Raw genomic sequence first — 22636 nt, forward strand, 5'->3', positions numbered from 1 at the left:
TCACTGGTTGGCCAATCAGTGATCACACGATCAGGACCTCACTCAGGTCCCGTACAGCTATTGGTGTTCCTCCGGACACATCGGGCACCGGATTGCGGTGTTGCACGCTCCCAGGGAGCGCGCACAATCCAAAATGGCGGGCGCCGTTTATGAATGGCAACCTGCCCCTGGACTGCCACCGTCCAGCCGTTTATATACAATTCAAAGGAGATTTTTTTATAAAAACAGTATGAAATTTTATATGTACAAGCTTCAAAAATAAATATAAAGCTACAACACATATTGCAGCGATGTCATCAGAGATGGTATTGTAAATCTAATCATGGATCATGCATGGTTCGCACTTGACACGTTTCGAGATCAACAACAATCTCTTCTTCGGAAGTGCTCAAGAAGGCATGACGTATGATTCCAGGTTAAAAACCGCCAGGAAATATTAAAAACAAATTGTTATGTGAACACAACCACGGATTTCTCATATATCTCAGGCAAAAATGATGAAACAAAAATGAATAAAGAAAAAACTGAGACCAGTGGATGAAAAATGCCACCCAAACACCTCCCGAAGGGGCCCCGCCAAAATACATCATCAACAAGATTACCTGCTGGTTGGTATTGATAGGGCAGTGCTACTATGAGTGCGAAGCGATGACCACAAGGAATTTGCGTGAGAAAGTGTTGATGACCAGGTCTATCCCAAGAATCATGCTTGATGGCTGTGAGCAAACATGGAATCATACGTCCTGCCTTCTTGAGCACTTCTGAAGAAGATATTTTTGTTGATCTCGAAACGCGTCAAGTGCGAACCATGCATGAGCCATGATTAGATTTGCAATGCCATCTCTGATGACACCGCCGTAATATGTATTGTAGCTTTATATTTTATTTTTGAAGATTGTAAAAATAAAATTCATACTGTTTTTATAAAAAATCTTTTGAATTGTTGAAATTTATCATACAAATAAATTGTGCCGTTAAAGGCCCACCTAAAAAGAGGACCCCCCTTGTATTCATTAGGGATGTTGGCACTTTGTGTATTGTATCCCTTCCTCTCTCTAATCAATTTGAATAAAACTGCTTGAAATTGATTCTACTTGGTGGCTAGGGGTTGCTGTACTTTTTCTGAATAAGTTTGACAGAAGACTGAGTCTGTCCTGGGAACCTTCTTTGCTACTTATAACCAAACCAAGCCTCTTGATGATTTATTTCCTTCAACTTCAAGTATCCAGAAAATTTCAGTTTAGAAGCACAACCTTCAATGAGCGATATCTAAATGGTATAGTATTAGCACGGTGGTAGCAGTTAGAAGAGGTTCAGTTGAAATTCTGTTCAACGTTCTCAGTGGACTTAGACTTTTTAAGAAAGAAAGATCTACTTCTGAATCTACTTTTTTTTATCAGGTTTATTATATGTCTTTCCCTATTCCTACAATTTACTACTCACTTCTTCAATTTCTCCTCCAGCTGCTGCTTATCATTTTCCAGGTCCATCACAGACTCCTGGGTGAGCTTCAGATCTCCCTCTAGCTTTCGCTTTGCACGTTCTAGATCCATACGGAGTTTCTTCTCTTGTTCTAGGGATCCTTCCAGCTACAGGAATTAATAACACAGTATGTACTTAATAATACTTTTTTTTCACACCTCTAGATCAGTGGTTCTCAACCACCAGGCTGTGGCCCAGCTAGCTGCAGATCCTCTAAACTCCCCCAGTGCCTCTCAGCACCCATAGTGCCACCAACCTCCCTTGGTGGCCTGCAATGCCCTTCAAATTCTCACAGTGCCCCCAGGCCCCCTAAGAGCCCTCAGTCACCACAGCACCCGCCAACCTTCCACAATTTACACCTTAGTGCCCTTAACCATCTCCCACAGTGCTCCCCAGCCCCTGAAGTGCCCTCCAGTCTTCCCCATTGCCTTTGCAAAACCCTCAGCCTTCTGGAGAGACCCCCAGCCCTCTACAGGGACTCCATCCCATACAGTTCCCCCCAGCTCTCTCCAGAAGCCTCATCCCTTATAGGGCTATTATTTCTGCTGAAAAGTCTCCTAAACCCCTCCACAACCCTCACCCCCCTATACCGAGCCCCATTCAGAGCCTTATTTAGTATTCCCATACCTTTATTGTGTATCAACATTTTTTTTATTGGGCACAAAAGGTTTCATAAGTATTTACCAAGTTCTCAATATGGTTGAGAACCACTGCTCTTGATTCTAATTAATAACATCCTTGAAATATTGAAATCTGGTGAATAAAAATAACTTACATCATCTACTTGTTGCTCTAGCTTAGCTTTGGCCTTGGTGAGAGTGTTGACTTTGTCTTCTTCTCCCTGCAAGTCATCCAGAGCTTGTTGATGGGCTTCCTGCAGAGCTTTTTTCTCTTTTGTCAGCTTGGCGATTATCTCATCCAATGCCGCCATCTCTTCAACAAGGTTCTTCACCTGAGGTGAAACAATACATAAATAATTAAACTCTTGAGGCCCTGGACACAAAGACTGTTTGCTATGAGTTATTGCACATTGTTGATGTTGGCACAAGGGTATAAATGCCTAGCTTAATCCAAAACTTGCTATGAAGCCTACAATAGAACAGAGAAGGGTTTAAGTTTTTACTTTTATCCATGTCTATTCTCGTGATATTCCCTCTCACTTCTTGTTGGGATAGGAATTGATAGAAAATCCCTGAAGCAGGAACATAGACACAAAACATTTTTAGTAGAGTGGGGAAGGGTAAGAATGTCTGATAATGTTTTTAATGCAACCATTTCTTGTATGGGGTCATGGTAGAAATGAAAACTTGACAGAGGTTTTATATCTTTCCCACTCTGTCCAAAATGTATAAAGGTTAATTCTTTGCTTGCCTTATTTTCTGTGGCGTGTTTCTCCTTCTCTACTTTGGCCAGTGTAATTTCCAAGTCATCAATGTCCTTCTTTAGTTCGGCACACTCATCTTCCAGTTTTCGTTTCTTGGAAGTCAAGTCAGAGTTCATCTCTTCTTCGTCTTCCACTCTCTCACTCAGCTCTTTCACTTTGGCCTCCAGCTGGATTTTAGTCTTGATCAGCAGGTCGCATCGCTCTTCTGCATCTGCAAGATTGTCTTGCTCCTGCAGTCAGAGAAAGTGGAATGTAAAATTTCAGGTCATGTTTGGTAGGTGCTGGAGAATTAAAATATCTGACAATTTGGTATATTTGTCCAGAACACTACAGGTGAAGTCTTAGCATTAAGCGCTCATTTGAGGGTCTACCACTCTCCCTTGTAGATGCAAATGTGAAGGGGGAACATCCAAAACTGCCAAGTGGATAAGAAGATATTGGGTATAATGAAAGGATTATCTCAACGTTGATGCAGTGAAAAAGATGTCTTCAAGGAAATAAGGTATGACAAACCTATTGTATAATGTACTAGTAATAAATTAAAGCTTTTCTTTCAACAAGTGGGAAACCCCATCACTGGGCTGATTCCAAATACCTGGATTAATCCCAGCATGACTCCAATGACCAGCTGTGTCATGGAAATACAGGTCAGGTGCTGCTAAAGCTCTGGTATTAAAAAAACAAACAAAAATAACCTATCATTGGATTTTACAAATCCAAACACTCAAGCAACCTTAAAAGAAAGTTGATGTGTGTTATGACCATTGACTTGGCAGTTTGATACAATTGTCTATCCTTTTGTATTGAAGACTCAATGTAAAAAGATGATGACAATGACTTACGGCTTGGAGTTGCAGACCCAGGTCATTCTTCTCTTGGATCAGAGTAACCTGTCTCTCTTCCAGCTCTTTCCTCTTAGCTTCAGACTTCTCCAGAGCTTCTTTTAGCTTCAGGAATTCCTCCTTCATATTGGCCATTTCCTTCTCTGTTTGGGCTGATTTCAGTAGTGGTTTAATCTTGAAAAACAGTTTCATCCATGACCAGTTCTTGACAGCATTGAAAGCTCTTATGTTCCACTGGATTACCAACAATGAATCCCTGCAAAGATACAAAGTACAATGTTCAAACCTGGCAGATTGTGGCAGCAATAGCTTTGCAGTAGTACATTTTCAGTCTGGAGGTTCTCCAGTTTGAAAGGGAAGGTGTAATGCCAAATGTACCTTCTGGCAATGATCTTGTGGTACTCAATCCTCATGAGTCTACCCCGGCTTCTGGCTTGCAACATGGTGATGATCTTGGCCAGACGCTCATCTCGCATCTCTTCCAGCTGACCAAGCAGACCAGCTTTGAAGAAGACCTAGGCAAGGAAAATGTTGCCACATATTTTACACATAATTACCAGAAATGACTTAAAAATATTGGTAGATAATAACTGTCCATTTAAATAAAATTAAAGTTTAATACATTTCACTTTTTAGGAGGGGCTCTGTAACAGACACTTTTTTTCTTTAGTAAATAGAACTTTACTTAGGCTTTTCATTGTAGAAGAGACATAGGCAAGAGCTCTTTTCCTGCCTGTCAGCAGTAGCACCCAGGTTGGCCACTGGGGGTCCCCCTAGGTTCGGTAACTGGGAGGACTAAGTGGTTGTTGGTGAAGTAGTTAGGAGACGAGGAGACAGGACTAGTAATGTCTACATTAGACCCTTGTGGGAAGGTGAAGTAGTTAGGAGAGGAGGAGACAGGACTAGTAATATCTACATTAGACCCTTTTGGGAAGGTGAAGTAGTTAGGAGAGGAGGAGACAGGACTAGTAATGTCTACATTAGACCCTTGTGGGAAGTATAGAGTCTTGCTGTCTGACAAGGTGTAGCATTCTAAAAGCCAGCAGAGGAAGCTCCTCTCCAATTTAGTGGGGCAAGCCGGGGTCACTGGAAGATCTTGAATAAGATCGCTGTAAGCAAAGGATGGACTATCGGAAACCCATTATCAAGTGTGATGTACCTTTCATGTGCCCATGAAGAGAGTTTTGGTAATTAGTGAAATCTGATGTTTAGTAAAAGAACGCAAAGAAGAACATGGAGTCTGTTTTTTCCTATTCCCTTGGATGTGGCCTATGTTTAGGACAAGTGATTATGAGCCAGGTGCAGTCAGGAAGGGGCAGTGGGGTGCTAAGTCATTCATTTGTTCCACAGCATGGTCCAAAATACAGCGAGTGTAAGTCTCCCTATGGGTAGTGGGGGTCCGCATTGGTGTGGATCAAGGCCTCAGGCCTGTCAGTGGTACCCAGAGTTTAGTACACTAAGCCAATGTACTCTTGTCCCTTCTACAAGCAATCTTCTTAGTTCTGTTCATGGAGCCCAACACACCTATTAATCATGAATTTGCTCTGTGTTTTCTTTCCATAGATCTAAAACAGTATGTACCAAACCTGAACTAAAGTCCAGGGCATGTTTTGATGGTAACCTCACAAATACCAGGGCAGAGGATACCAACAATATATGATCTACTGGTGGGACCTGAAAGAGGTTTAAAAAAAGGCTCTGGCACATTGTTCTATTGCAGAGTTTCTCAACTAGGGTTCCTCCAGTGGTTGAGGAAAAACCAAACAGACGGCGCACAGGCCTAGTTCATTACCATAAAAAATGTTTAAAAAGAAATAAAGTAGGGCTCTGAGGAAGAGGCAAGTCTACACTCCCTATTGTGGACTGTTCCTCGGCGCAGTGTTGACCAAGCTGTTCTTTGATGATGTGCCTTGACTTTATTGTTGTTTGTGAGTACAACACCTACTTTATTTCTTATTAAGCATTTTTATGGTAATGCTCTAGCCTCTGTTTGTTTTTTCCTCATTCAGTATATTTGGATTTCCCCGGTCTATTGGGGGCAGCAAGGTGTGCATGTTCCAGGACATTCTTAATGTGGTTGTAGCCAGGGGCGGGCTGACAACTGATGGGGCCCCCGGGAAATAGGGGCTCATGGGGCCCTTGTGTCCTTGCCCAAACTCAAAAAAGCCTATGAAAAAGGTACCAGGGGCATCTCATGGGGCCCCCTACTGACCCCGGGCCCTTGGGCAGTGCCCGAGTTTCCAAATGGTCAGTCCGCCCCTAGTTGTAGCCTGCATCGAGTCCATCCCCAAGCGCAGGAGCATTTGTGTTTGCTGGTTCTTTGTTTCCTCCAGAGGTTGCCTGGGGTTCCTTGAGCAATGAGCAATTTTTGCCTCTCAGGTAAGTTCCCACTGACACCACTGATCTTTTCTTCCCACTGACCACAAGCGTAAGGAGCATTCTTACCTCTGACTATCACACTGTGTCATGAATTGTAGATAAATCCATTGTTAGCAGGGGTTCCCTAAGACCGGAAAGTTACATCAAGGGTTCCTCTGCGTTGAAAAGGTTGAGAAAAGCTGCTCTATAGTATAAGTCCCTGCCCATATAGAAGTCAAACAGACTATGTTTATTGTATGGCAGATGCAGTGGGGATGGGTGCTCATTTCTCTGGTTGGACTGGGAATGTAATCCTTTGTTAGTGCAGCTTTCCTAATTAGCAGAGGTGTCTACAGCCATCTTATGATGTCTATTTTATAATAATTTATGATAGTGACAGGTTCACTTTAAGCCAGTGTTCTTTCTTTAAAAGTATAGCCATAAGCAGAGGAATAGTACCTTTGTGTGTCCAAACTTGTACTGGGTATGGTCAATGTCAAGGGATCCCAGTAGTTTTTCTGTGGCTTTTCTGCTGTCTACAAATTTGTCATCTGGGATAGCACTGGGGTTGAGGATCCGATACCTGTGAAAAAAGAAGACAAAGCGAGTTATAGAAGTACTTACAAAAGTCACTATGCAGGTTTGTTTAGGCATTTTATTATCTTTGTGTGTGGGGTTAAATTGTTGTACTAATTGCTATATCTTTGTTATGATCCAGCTGTAATAACTGGTACTATGACATAAAGACTCAGTATGCAATTTCTTTAAATATGACCTGAACTCGAAGAGTGAGGATTTGCTATTTTATCGGGAACATTTAAGAAATGATAAAACGTCCCTTAGAGGTACCCTGAAAATGATATCTTTGGTAACCCTCAAATTCCTTCTGAAAGATAAGTGTACTTAGCATGTGAGTGTGCCTAGGCCTCCTATCCATTGTGGCTCGGCTTGGAGTCAAATTGACAAGACTGACCTGTGTGTGGATGAATATGTTGTCCTTCACTCACCTCTGCTTAAACTCTGCATACAGCAGCCTGTTGGGATATCCCTTACGGCAAATTCTAATACCCTCAAGGACACCATTACACCTCAGCTGGTGAAGGACCATGAATGGATCCATGACACCTAGGAAAAGGGACAGTTCTATAAATAATACTGCAAACCATCATGTTCATGAAAGAACTGCCATTCATTTTTTTTTTCCAGTATACTCCCCCATAGGACATGTAGTACTTTGTCCCATCTTGCTAGGTGCTTCCTAATCCTAGCTAGGAGATTGGACTGGGCGCCCCTTTCTCCCTGTGGCAGGTCTGAAAACATAGCTAGGAAGGAGAAGGCTGCTTCATAATGGCCACTTGTGTTGGCTGCAATCACTTTCCAGAGACAAGCGGAAGCAATATGGAGGAGAGACTGACACGGCCCTCTTTCTCTGCATTCTTCTTGCCGCTGCTTGTCCTGAGAAAGTGCTTGGAGCCAGCATGAATCAGGCCTGAGATAAAATACTGGCCGCACAGGCAGTGTATTGTTTTTGGTAAGCTGGCTGACTTGTAGTCTTGCATTGGGAGTAGGAGCACTGAAGCGCTGTGTAGAACTGCGAAGAAGTAAGAAGAGTCCCAGTATGTAACAAACAAACATGGCTGTCTATATAAATATATATGTATATATATATATATAATATTTTATATATATATTATATATATATATATATATATATATATATATATATAAGCTAGACATAGAAACAATATTTTCAAATTATTCTATACTTCTATACTTATTGAATAATTTAAAAAAAATTCTCTTTTAAAAGTAATGTTGCTTTTCACTCCATTGCTTTTTATCATGCAGCAGAGTTGATTTACGAAATGCTGCTCACTTTGCAAGGGAATTTTCCCTTAGCTTCGTGAATGAGGTGAAACTCTGCTGGCTTCTATTATCCAATCACGAGCAAACAAAAAATACAGTTTTTTGTTTTGCATATGATTGGGTATTAAATACAAAGTGAATTTTCGCCGCCTTCATTAAGTGAAGGGAAAGTTCTTGCAAAGTAAACTGAGCAGCCTGTCTGCCTTTAGCAAAACAATCTCAATGTGTGAATTGTCACTTAGATTGCTGGTCAAACAGTTATGCCAGCCTGGCTCCCATGCTGAATACAAGGCCTTTTCCTTCCATGATACATGTGAGTGCAGTATTTAGTTTGTTTTTAGATTATCAAAGAAAGGGGTTGATTTACTTAAATTGGAGAGTGCAAAATTTGGCACAATTCTGCATGGAAATCAGATTTCGCACTCTCCAGTATTAGTAAATCTACCCCAAAGTGTTTTGTTGCCCTCCCCTCTCTTTTTTTTCTTTTTTATATACACCAGCCGGAGGTTACCTGGAGTTTTGCTCTCATTAGGGATGATACATCTGACAAAATGAGGCTGAGTGGACCGCAGATTGGTCATCAGTTTATTAAGATTTTCCTGCACAGCAAAAACACATACAAGTAAGCAAAGTTCTGTCTTACACAGTAATATATATATGTTTTTTTTTTTCATAAAGTATGTCAGTTTAATCCCAAAGATTCTTTACATTTAAGTATCATACAGGAAGTATAGGAATTTTTCAATTGTTATTAATAGTTTGATGTTACTTGATGGCATTTAATTTGATGAATCTAAGAGAGGCAAAAATAGAACTACAATTGTACCATTTTGTTTTCTGATATATTTCTCAATTAGGACTTACATCAAAAAGCAATGAAAAGAATACAAAATGGCACTTTGCTGCACCCCTAAAATCTTGCTGTCCTAGTCTGTATTTTCTTTCTGCCAGTATAGCCTTATATATGTGGCCTGAGATGAGATTCAGCCACAGCCAAAAGGCACCCAGATGTATATTTAGTTATATAGTTATGATGAAAAAAATACATGCCTATAGAGTTTGACCAAAAAACAAAAATACATTTAAACCTACATCCTCAGAACTCAATACCCGAAGCTGATCCATAGATAGTAATAAAAAAAAAAACCCTTATAAAACATGACCCCTGTCCTCTGCCCTTTCAAAAAGTGACTCCTGTCCCCTGACCTGCAAAAAATGACTCCAGTCCCCTGCCACGTCAGTTGTGACTCCTGTTCTCTGCCCTGCCCTGTCCTCTGCCCTGCCAAAAGTGACTCCTATCCCCTGCCCTACAAAAAGGGACTCTTGTCCCCTGCCCTGTCAGTTGTGACTCCTGTCCTCTGCCCTGTCAGTTGTGACCCCTGTCTTCCACCCTACTGATCCCTGTCCTTCAGCTCTGCTGTCCCCTATTCTCAGCTTTGCTGACCCCTGGGCTCTGCCCTGCTGACCCCTGTATACTGCCCTGCTGACCCCTGTATACTGCCCTGCTGACCCCTGTATACTGCCCTGCTAACCCCTGTACACTGTCCTGCTGACCCCGTCCTCAGCTCTGCTGTCCCCTATTCTCTGCCCTTCTGACCCCTGTACACTGCCCTTCTGACCCCTGTACACTGCCCTTCTGACCCCTGTACACTGGCCTGCTGACCCGTCCTCAGCTCTGCTGTCCCCTATTCTCTGTCTTGCTGACCCCTGTACACTGTCCTGCTGACCCCTGTACACTGTCCTGCTGACCCCTGTACACTGTCCTGCTGTCCCCTGTACACTGTCCTGCTGTCCCCTATTCTCTGTCCTGCTGACCCCTGTACACTGTCCTGCTGACCCCTGTACACTGTCCTGCTGACCCCTGTACACTGTCCTGCTGACCCCTGTACACTGTCCTGATGACCTCCCATGCTCTGCCCCCCCTGACATTTTTATTGCACTCCCACATCAGACAGGCTAGATTTGGCCCTGACCTATAATATGAGGTCAAACCTAAACACTTTCAATTTGTATGCAATTAGGCGGGCCCTTGCAATACATAGTTGAAGGTAAATCTAAAGGAAATTGAACAAGAAAATTGTATAATGTATGGCCAGCTTTACTTCTTAAAAACATTAATAGCCAATTCTGTTTACGCACTTGGAAGCACATCCAGTCCTTTTCTTAAGATATTTGCTGGCTTGACTTAAAATACAGCTCCTGTGGAAAACTATTCTATATTCTCACAGCTGTCACTGTAAAGAATCCCCTCTGTATGCAGAGGTTATGGCCTTATTCCCACAAGCACTGAGGCCCCCATGTCACCAAGTGCTGTGTGCAGGCAGCCCATAGAAGGCTAGAAAAAACAAAAATGGTGCTACAACCCAATTAGGAGTCCATCTCAGCGACTGGGCAGGTGCACGATCCACAGCTGCTGTGGGACACAAATAGGAAAAAAGATCCGCACGACCGCCACTGCGCTAAAATCTTCCTCTTTATTGAAACGACCACAAAAGTGTTACATCAAAAATACAATAGGCTGCATCAAAAATACACTAGGTTGTAAAGGTTACATAAAAAAATACAATAGGTTGACGCGTTTTGGCTAAAAAGCCTTACATTATAGGTTATGGCTAAGGCTTTTTAGCCAAAACGCATCAACCTATTGTATTTTTTTTATGTAACCTTTTGTGGTCACATCAAAAATACAGTAGGCTGCATCAAAAATACACTAGGTTGTAAAGGTTACAAAAATACAATAGGTTGACGCGTTTTGGCTAAAAAGCCTTAGCCATAACCTATAATGTAAGGCTTTTTAGCCAAAATGCGTCAACCTATTGAATTTTTATGTAACCTTTTGTGGATACATCAAAAATACAATAGGCTGCATCAAAAATACACTAGGTTGTAAAGGTTACATAAAAAAATACAATAGGTTGACGCGTTTCGGCTAAAAAGCCTTACATTATAAGTTATGGCTAAGGCTTTTTAGCCAAAACGCATCAACCTATTGTATTTTTTTATGTAACCTTTACAACCTAGTGTATTTTTGATGCAGCCTGCTGTATTTTTTATGTATCCACAAAAGGGTACATACAAAATACAATAGGTTGAAGCATTTGTGGTTAGGTTGACCTTTTGTGGTTGCATCAAAAATACAGTAGGCTGCATCAAAAATACACTAGGTTGTAAAGGTTACATAAAAAATGCAATAGGTTGACGCGTTTTGGCTAAAAAAACTTTAGCCATCACCTATAATGTAAGGCTTTTTAGCCGAAACGCGTCAACCTATTGTATTTTTTATGTAACCTTTTGTGGTCGTTTCAATAAAGGGGAAGATTTTAGCGCAGAGGTGGTTGTGCAGATCTTTTTTTCTATTTGTAGCCCATATAAGACCATACTGATGCAGAGGCAGGTGCGGGTGAGAAGCCCCGAATGCAGACAGTGTGCATTTGGAGCTGCTCGCCTGCTTGCCTGTCAAATTAGAATGCCCAAATGTGTCTGTACAGCCACTGTGTCCCTATAGATTTACATGGGCTGTCTGCATGCAGCACCTGGTTGCTCCAGGCACATAAATTCTCCAGAGCCTCCCCCATTCTCTGGAACTCTCTACCCCAACTTATCAGACTATCACCTACTCTGCTCACTTTTAGGCGATCTCTGAAAGCCTATATCTTCAGGAAAGCCTATCCTGCCCTCAGCTAATAATGGAATCCTCTATTCTTCCTACCAGTCCATCCCCCACAGTTATTACCTTTTGTACCACTAGCCCCTCCCTCTTAGACTGTAAGTTCCCAGGATCAGGGCCCCCCTATCCCTCTTGTATTGAACTGTATTGTTGCTGTATTGTCTCCCGTTATATTGTAAAGCGCTGAGCAAACTGTTGGCGCCATATAAATCTTGTATAATAATTCTAAGAATAATAATAAAAAACTAAAAAAGGTTCCAATCTGCACCACTTTATTTAATACTAAAAAATGGGTTGGAGTTGGGTAGTACATTGGATAAAAGTCAGGCTTCCTTTGGTTTCCTGTCTCTTTAAAATGCCCATAGCAGCCTAAAAAAATTCTACTTTTTATTCTCCAAACTGAATACAAGACAGAGAAAACCTTTCTGGCTGCTATGGAGAACGCCATGGGTCTTTTTTCAGAAACTTTGTGTTGCCCAAAGTGTGTTTGTGTTGACAGACAAATCACGTGGCTCCATGACCTTGGGCGAAACTTTGTAGCAGCTGTTAGGTAATGACATATAGCCGGCATGCCCTGCCAGTCAGTGGTATCTGTGTGCACTGGATCCAGAGGACAAGATTCTTACCGCATCTTACAGCTTGACCCGTCCGTCTTCCACCTGGTGTGCAGAGCGGGAAGCAGTACAGACTTAAAGTGATGTTCAAGAAATGGCTTTAACTAAACATCACTGCAAGTCTTAACGGCTTCACACTCACAGAGACAATACTGTACAGAGGAGACACTTTACAATGGTGAAAACACAAGGTGACCACTTTCTTGTCAGCCAAAACCAAACTGGTATGTCATATTGTAAGTCAAAGGTCACCACTCCATAAACTGCTAAATGGTTTTACCATAGCTCCCAGCTGGCCTCTTTGGGAACCAAATCCTTCTGTCACGGTTTTCTTGGGCTCCTGTATCTCCACAACTCCATAAACTACTAAATGGTTTTACCATAGCTCCCAGCTGGCCTCTTTGGGAACCAAATCCCTCTGTCAAAGTTTTCTTGGGCTCCGGTATCTCAACATTCCATAAACTGCTAAATGGTTTTTACCATAGCTCCCAACTGGCCCCTCTGGGAACCAAATCCTTCTGTCAAGGTTTTCTTGGGCTCCTGTATCTCCACAACTCCATAAACTGCTAAATAGTTTTACCATAGCTCCCAACCGGCCCCTTTGGGAACCAAATCCCTCTGTCACGGTTTTCTTGGGCTTCTGTATCTCCACAACTTCATAAACTGCTAAATAGTTTTACCATAGCTCCCAACCGGCCCCTTTGGGAACCAAATCCCTCTGTCACAGTTTTCTTGGGCTTCTGTATCTCCATAAAAAATATGTACTGTTTAAGGACTATCTAAACCCAAGGGAAAAAATGTGACATATTGTAGTTTACCAGTTCTTTGCTACATTGCTTTTCTATGGGGTTCTATGTATCGCAAGTGTCATTCTACGCTCAACCTTTCATCCAACCTCTAGTGGAAAAGTAGTGCTGAAAAAGAGCACTTGTTGGTTTATAATTTTTTGCATATACCGTATACTCTTTAGGGTCCTTGCAGCAAAGGTGTGTCCCCCTGCATACATTGTGACACAGTTGGGTTGATTTAATAAGGGCAAATAGACTGTGCACCTTGCAAGTGCATTTGCTCCACAGCTTAGTAAATGAGACGAAGCTCTGCTGATCTCCATCATCGCATGTAAGCAAAAAGCTGTTTTTTTTTTCAATTTTCCTTGCATGTGATTGGGCATTCTTTGCAAAGTGAAGCTTCCACTCATTTACTAAGCTCTGAAGCAAATGCCCTTGCAAAGTGCACAGTCTACTGACCTTTAGTACAGCAACCTGTTTGTGTCCATCCTTCAGAACATTGGGAAGTATAGTTTTTCATTTGTCATGTTTGTAACAGTACAACAGTATAGGTATAGGAATATGGCATCCAAGGGGGACACAAATAGCAGTTCAACCCTGCCTAAGGAAAAAAAAGTTGTCTGGATTTCTACATTAACACACAATATTAGACATTGAAATCCTTTTTTACCTTGTGAAGCTGAGACACGGTCTGGAATGAAGCCGCCTTCTTGCGTTTTTCCTTCACTCCCGTCTTATGCTCGTCTACAGTACCAAAAAAATGGTCAAATCTTTAATGTAAAGTTTAAATAATTTTTATGAGCCAACATTTACTCCGAACATCGCACAAGGCAAATGTGGATTCTTGCTATATTTTATATAGTTTAGATCAGTAAAGTGTTTAGCTGGTTAGTGGACATGGAGGCGGGAGGGAGCGGGCTGTCATTTACCACTGTGTATATGCCCACATGTGATGTGTGACACATGGGTTGCTCAGATATGGCTAGGTCCATATATATTTGGTCCCAGGCACAATTTTTAGTTTTTTTTTTTTTCAGGTATTTACCAAAATATATTCAAGCTATAGTTCTATAATAGATATGGGCTGAAAGTGCACACTCTCAGGCAGGGGCGGACTGACCATTTGGAAACTCGGGCACTGCCGAGGGCCCGGTGACAGTAGGGGCCCCATGAGATGCCCCTGGTACCTTTTTCATAGGCTTTTTTGAGTTTGGGCAAGGAGACAGGGGCCCCATGATCCCCTATTGCCCGGAGGCCCCATGAGTTGTCAGTCCGCCCCTGCTCACAGGTTTAATTTGAGGGTATGTACATCCAAATTGGAGGAAGGGTTTAGGAATTACAGCTCTTAAAAGTAGCCATCTCTCCTTTTTCAAGGGACCAAAAGTAATTGGACAAATGAATATAATTGTGATGGGAGTCACTTTGGTTGGGGGGCCCATGGAACACAGCTCACTTTGGAGAGGTGGGGAGACCCCTGTCTCAGCTCCCCATATCCCGTTTATGTGTAAGTCACCCTGTGCCTGTTATGGGTACAGGGTGATCCGTCCTAATATTGGTGGGGGGGTTGTTGATTGTTTAATGCCATGTGGTTGCATCTCATTGTTCTATTGTGTGTCTTGCTTGGGAGAAAACTATTATGGGATGTATGTGTTTGTGTATTGGCTTGGTGGGGGGTGTCTGCTGATGTGTCTTTTGTTTCTAGATGTGGTTTGCCCCGCCCTGTGTCATTATGCAGGGAGGGGGAATTGTTCCCTTGAATGTATATAGCTTGTATCTGTGTTAAAATAAAGTAGTCCATTTCCTGATTTATTTCAAGACTGGTCTCGTTTAGTCTTGTATGGTCAGCGGTGGTGTTGGTGTTCGGATGGGGAAGCAGTATTATAACGGAAATGCCCAAGCGCAGACTGGGACGGTTCCGTTACATGTGCAAAATCCCATGGTTCCCCAGTCTAAGATGTAAATGCTGCTTATCAATGAAAACCTAAGCCCAGGACAATGTGATGAAAATAACTTCACATTAGGAGCCCCCCCCTTTCATGTCAAAGGCTCCTCTATCACATCATGCCCCCTTGATGTGAGACCCCCCCCCCCCATTACATCAGAGCTCTACCTTTTGGCTCCAGCAGCTTGGCAGAAGGAGGAAGAGGTTTGGAGAAGGCAGACTTCCGTCCTCTCCTGAATACTGGGGGTGGCCCTGCATGTCGCATACCTTTTTATATAATCATGCATTATCATGGTACAGTTAAGCCAACCATCATCACCAGAGCAATGAAAGACAGTCGGCCCCATGGCAACTCATGACGTTGATCCAGGGCAATCTGGGTTCTGAGCTAATGGCACCTCAGGAGAGCCCAGATGGCACCCTGGTCGAGAAATGTTGGTTTAGATTCAGTGTACATCTGAAAGTCACAGAAAGTGGAAACAGGGAAGCTTTTTTTCTTAACAGTTGATTGGGGGGGGGGGGGGGTCCATGCAGGGGAGGTCCACAATGAGACAGAACAAAAAAGAAGATTCATAGGTATATTCTTATGTGATAACCCTACAAGTTGTGTACCTGAGTAGGAGCTGATATAATTCTCATACAAGCTGGCCAGTAGCTTGTTGGAGGCCTTCTGGAATACTCCTACCACGGTTTCATTTAAAGGATCCTTATTTTTGTCTAGCCATCCCATGATGTTATAGGGCACCTGTTAAAACAAGTTTGTTGTGAGTTTAAGATCATCTTTATTTTTTATTTTTTTTAATAATTAAGTTTTTATTGGTTTTCACATATATATATATATATATATATATATACAGTACATATATCACATTTGAAAGAAAAACAAGAGAAAAAAAAGCACATCGATGATAGAAATCTGCATGGGTACAGAACATATAATGTCACAGTGGAGAGGCAGTTACAACCGTACATTTTGGGCAGGTTGAGAAGAAATAAAGATATCCCGTGGGTTCCATACTGCCTCAAACACAGCAATCGAACAAACATGTAGAGCGGTCAAGTATTCCATCTCTCTTATATCAGCAATAATTTTAAACAAAGTCAGCATCGAAGGAGGTAGAGAGGATAGCCAACACATAGGAATGCTTCTTCTGGCCGCAGTCAGAACATGCGCGGAGAGTTTCCTGGCCAATTTGGGTAGGCCCGGAAATGGCAGGCTCAATAAAAAGTATAGAGGCTTGAAAGGGAGAGAGGTATGCAATAGCACTTGTAAGAAGGACAAAACCCCTTCGCAAAAAGGAGTAATGGATCCACATGTCCAAAAAATATGGTAGAGAGAGCCAAAGTCCTTCCCACAGCACCAGCAGGCAGAAGAAGCATTCGGGTTATAGGCATGGAGTAGAGATCATCTTAATTTTAAAGTTTTAAAGTGAACCTGAGCTTTACCCATGTCACAGCAGGCTAACCTAATTGCTGCTAGTAACCCCCCCCACCAACTCCATGATGACACCTCCTATGGTGCTTATGGTCACAGAGAATGCATTATTATTCACTAGAATAATAGCCAAATTGCTAATGAGTGCCTTAGGAACCTAGGGAGTCATGCAGCCTGGAAGAGAATCAGCTATCACTAAAAAGCACAACATAAAACATGCCAAAAGCGGCAAGGAGAGGGGTAGAGGAGTAAATACGTGACATTTTTAAGAAAGTCATAGCCCAACATATGTTCTTTGTGTGAAATAAGTGATACTGGAGTCCATCTTGAATAACGAAACTGATAACAACACTCACCACCCCGGCATAATGGACCAGCTCAAAGTGAGGCTCGTATCTGCGTTTCTTGTCTACTTTTGGCCTTTGGAAGTTGGGAGATTTCCCCAAGTGGTTGTCATAAAGCTTGGCTTTAAAGGTCATGTCTGATGCTTTAGGGAACATGCACTCTTCTTCCAGAATGGAAAGGATTCCCAGTGGCTAAAGAAGGTTAAAGACAGGTTTGAGTTGAGATTTTTGATTCTAAAAATAACTCAATAAGCAAAAAGAATGAAAATAAAATATAAACTGCAAATGGCACAACTTATGATTTTAACTAACAGCCAAAAAATGAAATACCTCCCCAAAAAAATCAGTTGTGTTAACAATATCAATATGCTATCAGTCGCATAAGACAGCGTTGGCTAGGCTTGTAGGGTCCACTGGACGCCACAGGATAAAAGGCCCACCAGTGCACATAGTTATTCAAAGCCAACACCTAGCCGAATAAAATGACTGCATGTGTTAATGACTCGGTCCGTAAATGTAATCACATTTGCAGTACAAACGAAACACAGGTGAGCAAATAGCATGTGCCCTAGGTATGTCATGTGTTGCCTTCAAAAGTTGGTAATATCCAAATGGACCTTGATAAGAAAAACTATTTATTTGGCTACCCACACTCTCTACTCCCTTACCTTCTCGATGAGGTCAATGCAAGCCTGTAAGTCTAGGCCAAAGTCAATGAAGACCCATTCAATTCCTTCCTTCTTGTACTCTTCCTGCTCCAGCACGAACATATGGTGGTTGAAAAACTGTTGCAGTTTTTCATTGGTGAAGTTGATGCAGAGCTGCTCAAAGCTGTTATACTGAAGAACAAAACACAGAAGGCATTATGGACCCAATTTCAGTTTTTAGCACTTTTTAGATTATTTTCTCTGGCTGTAAAACATTTTCATTATATCAAAAGTCAACATAACAGAGCTTAATAATGTGTATAACAAACCTTCCAGCCATGTCTATAGTCACAGTGAGTTCAAATGAGTGTCCAAAGGGGCATGTCTTACTAAGGATGGACAATGTTTTAATTGAAACAGGTCAAGGTTGGACTTGGAGGGTTTACACTTGAGATTTATAAAATGTAGAGAGGTGTGCAATAAAGCAGTGTTTCTGTAGATGTGGGGCTAGCACCGATGGTTGTACAGGTTAGCTGGTATCACACACAAAGCAATAGTGTGATTGCTTATATCAGCAGCTTTCAATTGCAAAAAAATATCGCCCAACTGATCAAGGCAACCTACCACCAACACTTTAAATCATTTTTATGATGTTGACAGAAACTGCTGGTGATAGGTTGCAATTCTTCATTCGGTAGTTTGGAAAGTAGTTGAATTGCCTGTTGTGTCGTCGGCTTTAGAGGTAGCTCTTGGTAAGATTTGGGATTTACATGCAGTACATATAGAAGAAAAATATATCTGAAATATATTTTAAAAACATTCTTCCCAAATATATTGACATATATTTGAAATGCTACAATTTGGCCATATTCAATATATTTCAAAATGTATTTCAATATGTATGTATATATATCTATATATCTGTGTATATATATATATATATATATATATATATATATATATATGTGTGTGTATATATATATATATATATATATATATATATATATATATATATATACAGTATATACATATACACACTGCATGTTGAAATGTGCTTTTATTACAAAATACATTTCAAATATACTGTATGTCTTTAAAAACACGAATCTACATTTTTGGAATGTATTTACAAATATGTAAACAAAAATGTTAAAATGATTTTTTATATGTTAAAAAAAATCTGAAGAATATATTTTAAAAAATATATATTTTTAAAAAAAAATATTTTTTAAATATATTCTTCAGATGTTTTTATTTATTTATATATATATATATATATATATATATATATATATACTCTGTGTGTTGAAATGCATTTTTTATATATTACAAAATATATGAAAAACATTTTTAAAAATATATTTTTTTAAAATACATTCTTCAGATTTTTTTAAACATTTAAAAAAGTAATTTTAACATATATTTTTACATATATTTGTGAATGCATTCCAAAAATGTATTTTAAGGTGCCCAATTTTATACTGGAAAGTGTCTTCTTCTAAGGGGCCCGATGGCACACAAAAACAATGACATATTAAAGGCTCTTTCTGATCTCTGGGATGAGAATAAATAGGAGTTATTATAGTAATCCAGAAGGAGGTGTTAATTTGTGAGCAAGGGGGAGTCTGTGAAAACACTTTGGGGTTGATTTACTAAAGGCAGGTCTATTGTGAACTTTGCATTTGGCAAGGGAATGTGCCACAGAGCCTAATGAATGTGATTAAGTTTCATCGTGCAAAGATCAACTAATCACGTCTAAGGAAAAAAACCAAAAAAACAATTATTGCTTGCACAGGATTGGATAATGGAAGGTAGCAGAGCTTCCCCTCAGTCACTAAGTTTTGGTGCAAATATCCTTTCAAGATGCAATTTCAAATGGAACAGCCTGTTTGCCATTAGTAAATACACCCCCAGGGGCGGACTGACCATTTGCAAACTCGGGCAGTGCCCGAGGGCCCGTGGTCAGTAGGAGGCCCCATGAGATGCCCCTGGTACCTTTTCATAGGCTTTTTTGAGTTTGGCCAAGGACACAGGGGCCCCATGATCCCCTATTGCCTGGGGGCCCCATGAGTTGTCAGTCCGCCCCTGTACACCCCACTAAATGCTGCAACTATATGTGTGGGGTACGAATAGTAGAGATGGCCCTCCTTGGACAATGCAGAGGTTGTGCTGGTGGCTCAAGGCTGAAAGGTACCACACTAAGGTAACAAATCAAATGAGAGTTAAAAAAAATCTGATTTTATGTGTGTAGCAGTCATGAAGGAAACATAACAGGCACGTATAAAAAATATTCTGTACCTCAAATATTTCAAACCCAGCGATATCCAGTACTCCGATGAAGAACTGCCTGGCCAGTTTGGTATCCAGCGTCCTGTTAATTCGGCTAACAAGCCATTTGAACATTCGATCATAAGTAGCTTTTGCCAAGGCACCAACTGCATATATCACCTGAAAAAGGAGAGAAACAATGGTAAAAAAAACCGCAGCTTTTATCTATCTATAACAGATGGTGGGTATTACACAGCATAGCTGACCATACGCCGATCAATATTTGTCCAGTTCAGCAGGGACCAGCCAACCACCTAATTTCGTGGATGGAGGAACCTGTTGGTTTTTTGATTGAGGGGTACTATATTTCATATTTTATTTAAAATTATATAAATATATATATATATATAATTTCTTTATTATTATTATGGCTATTCCATTGTTAATAGGATTATACATAGATGATAATAGATCATTTTTAAATAACCTTGTTTTGAAGAATTTTCCGCATGCCAGTTCAGCAGGGACCAGCCAACCACTAATTTCGTGGATGGAGGAACCTGTTGGTTTTTTGATTGAGGGGTACTATATTTCATATTTTATTTAAAATTATATAAATATATATATATATATATAATTTCTTTATTATTATTATGGCTATTCCATTGTTAATAGGATTATACATAGATGATAATAGATCATTTTTAAATAACCTTGTTTTGAAGAATTTTCCGCATGCCAGTTCAGCAGGGACCAGCCAACCACTAATTTCGTGGATGGAGGAACCTGTTGGTTTTTTGATTGAGGGGTACTATATTTCATATTTTATTTAAAATTTTATATATATATATATATATATTATTATTTTTATTATTATAGCTATCCCATTGTTAATAGGATTACACATAGATGATAATAGATAATTTTTAAATTTTTTTCTGCATGTTCTCTACACCACTTTTTATGTACAATATTCAGAAACTCGAGAAGCGTATTTATTGTATAGTTTGTGTCCTCTAGTAGCCGTTGGAACTTGTTGGCTTTTTATTGAACCAAACATTAAAGAGTAAAATGATAACTAAACACCACTGATCTACAGAATACTCTCAGAAATATAATTTCCTTCTCATGGGATTGGCTCACTAATTTTCCCAGAAGTCTATACAGGTCAGATTTGAGCATCCTCTGCAACAAAAATTTCCTTTTTGTTGAGATACTCAAAGGGATAGCAAAGGGTTAACCACTTAACCAAGGCATGCAGACTCTGCATTTTCCTTATTAGAACATTGCAGGTGCATCAGCCGATTAACCACTTCCCGTCCAGTGCATGTATATAAATGGCCGGACAGGAGCAGTGCAGGACTTGTCATGTTCCCCCCTGCGATTTGTCCAGGTGGCCACTGGTGTGGCCCTGCCTCCTGTCCTTTCCCGGTTCCCCACTCCCCCTTTTCTCACTCTCCTGTGCTTGTTTCTTTTCTTTTGTTTTTCCTTCTTTCTATATTTTCTACAGTGAGCTATCCAGAGACAGATTTATTTATTTATTTCAGGTACTTATAATTTACGCAGCGCTTTACATATATTGTACATTCACATCAGTCCCTAACCCTCAAGGGGTGTACAATCTAAGGTCCCTAACTCATTCATACATACACATATTAGGGCCAATTTAGACAGGAGCCAATTCACCTACCGGCATGTCTTTGGAGTGTGGGAGGAAATCAGAGTACCCGGAGGAAACCCATGCAGGCACAGGGAGAACATGCAAACTCCAGGCAGGTGGCGCCGTGGTTGGGATTCGAACCAACGACCCGAGTACTGCCAGGCGGAAGTGTTAACCATTTAGCCACTGTGATGCCCGATAATAAAGGGTCCGATAATTATGTCACATTATCTAGCCCCTTCCTTTCCTGAATGAACACAAGGAGTGATCGGTACTGATTACTCACTGTGTTCATTCATAACTGAAGCCTATAAACTGTTTTTTTTTTTTTTTAAGGGGGCCCTTTCAGGTTGGCTGTATGGGGCCCCATGGTTTCCAACAGCAGCCCTGTCTGAGGAAAAAAAAAACTACATTTAAAGTGGAGTTCCACTTACCCTGTCAAAAAATAAAAGTCACCAGCTACAAAAACTGTATTCCAGGAGGCTGGCATCTTCAGTGCATGCACCCAGCTTGCCGCTTCACAGCCGGGTGCCCACTGCGCATGCACGAGTAGCGCTGCACTTCATGAATGGTCCTGTAGTCTTCTGGGACCAGTCACGTGTCCCAAAAGGCTACAGGGAGGGAGGACACCTTCCCATCACCTAGGCGATCGGACCGGAAGTGGGAGCGGGTACCTGTCAAATTCGGGTATCCGCTCCCCCCACGCCCCCCCAAAGGTGCCAATCTTTAATGGGGAGCAGTCCTTAAAGTGGAACTTCCTCTTCTGGGTGGAGCTCCACTTTAATGACAGATATTAATGTTCCTTAGCTTAGGCTGCGTTTCTGGGTCATATGTGTTGTTTTCTGATATTCCTCTAATTGTACTGTTGAGGTGTTCAGATTGTTTTTCTCTTTTTGGATTGTCTTCATGCTTAAGACCACTGCTCTGGTCCCATATGTCTGTACTCACTGTTCCTTTTTTTTCTACATGTCTTCTTATAAAAAGTAATAAAGACAAATTTGCCTTTAAAGTGGTATTAAAGGTCCAACCAATCATGTTATATATATACACCTGCTTCATGCAGTGGTTTTGCACACAGCAGCCCCTATCTTCTTTTTCTCAGGTCCCCCACCAGCAATACCGGCTCCTCCTCCTTGACCAGTGCCCCCAATAGCAAGCCACTTTCTATGGGGGCACTGGTACATGCTCGCTCCAAAGCCCAGCTCTATGCGTCCATAAGACACATAGAGCTGTGCCTCAGCCCTGCCCCTCCCACTCTCTCCTCATTGGCTCACTGGCTGTGATTGACAGCAGTGGGAACCAATGGCTCCTGCTGCTGTCTCAGCCAATGAGGAAAGGG

At 41.2% G+C, this 22636-nt stretch overlaps 1 protein-coding gene across 3 annotated transcripts in view; it reads right to left on the bottom strand.

The window, feature by feature from the left end:
• Positions 1-22636, bottom strand: part of MYH7B (myosin heavy chain 7B) — a 96533-nt gene that overhangs the window by 32433 nt on the left and 41464 nt on the right. For all 3 annotated transcript variants that reach the window (XR_016313263.1, XM_089681003.1, XM_089681004.1), the window contains exons 15-27: positions 19668-19817; positions 17391-17561; positions 16735-16914; positions 15556-15688; positions 13672-13745; positions 8444-8531; positions 7074-7191; positions 6526-6649; positions 4087-4223; positions 3709-3964; positions 2854-3096; positions 2258-2434; positions 1444-1589 (exon numbers count right to left, since the gene is read on the bottom strand). Coding sequence is in view for 2 of the 3 variants with exons in the window: in XM_089681003.1 (XP_089537129.1) it covers positions 1444-1589; positions 2258-2434; positions 2854-3096; positions 3709-3964; positions 4087-4223; positions 6526-6649; positions 7074-7191; positions 8444-8531; positions 13672-13745; positions 15556-15688; positions 16735-16914; positions 17391-17561; positions 19668-19817 (1997 nt within the window). In the remaining variant the exon portion in view is untranslated. The remainder of the gene's footprint in view (positions 1-1443; positions 1590-2257; positions 2435-2853; positions 3097-3708; positions 3965-4086; positions 4224-6525; positions 6650-7073; positions 7192-8443; positions 8532-13671; positions 13746-15555; positions 15689-16734; positions 16915-17390; positions 17562-19667; positions 19818-22636) is intronic.

Source organism: Staurois parvus, unplaced genomic scaffold (genome assembly GCF_062004578.1).
Source record: "Staurois parvus isolate SC_StPar_1 unplaced genomic scaffold, SC_StPar_1.0 ptg000255l, whole genome shotgun sequence".
In the NCBI taxonomy this organism is placed as follows: domain Eukaryota; kingdom Metazoa; phylum Chordata; class Amphibia; order Anura; family Ranidae; genus Staurois; species Staurois parvus.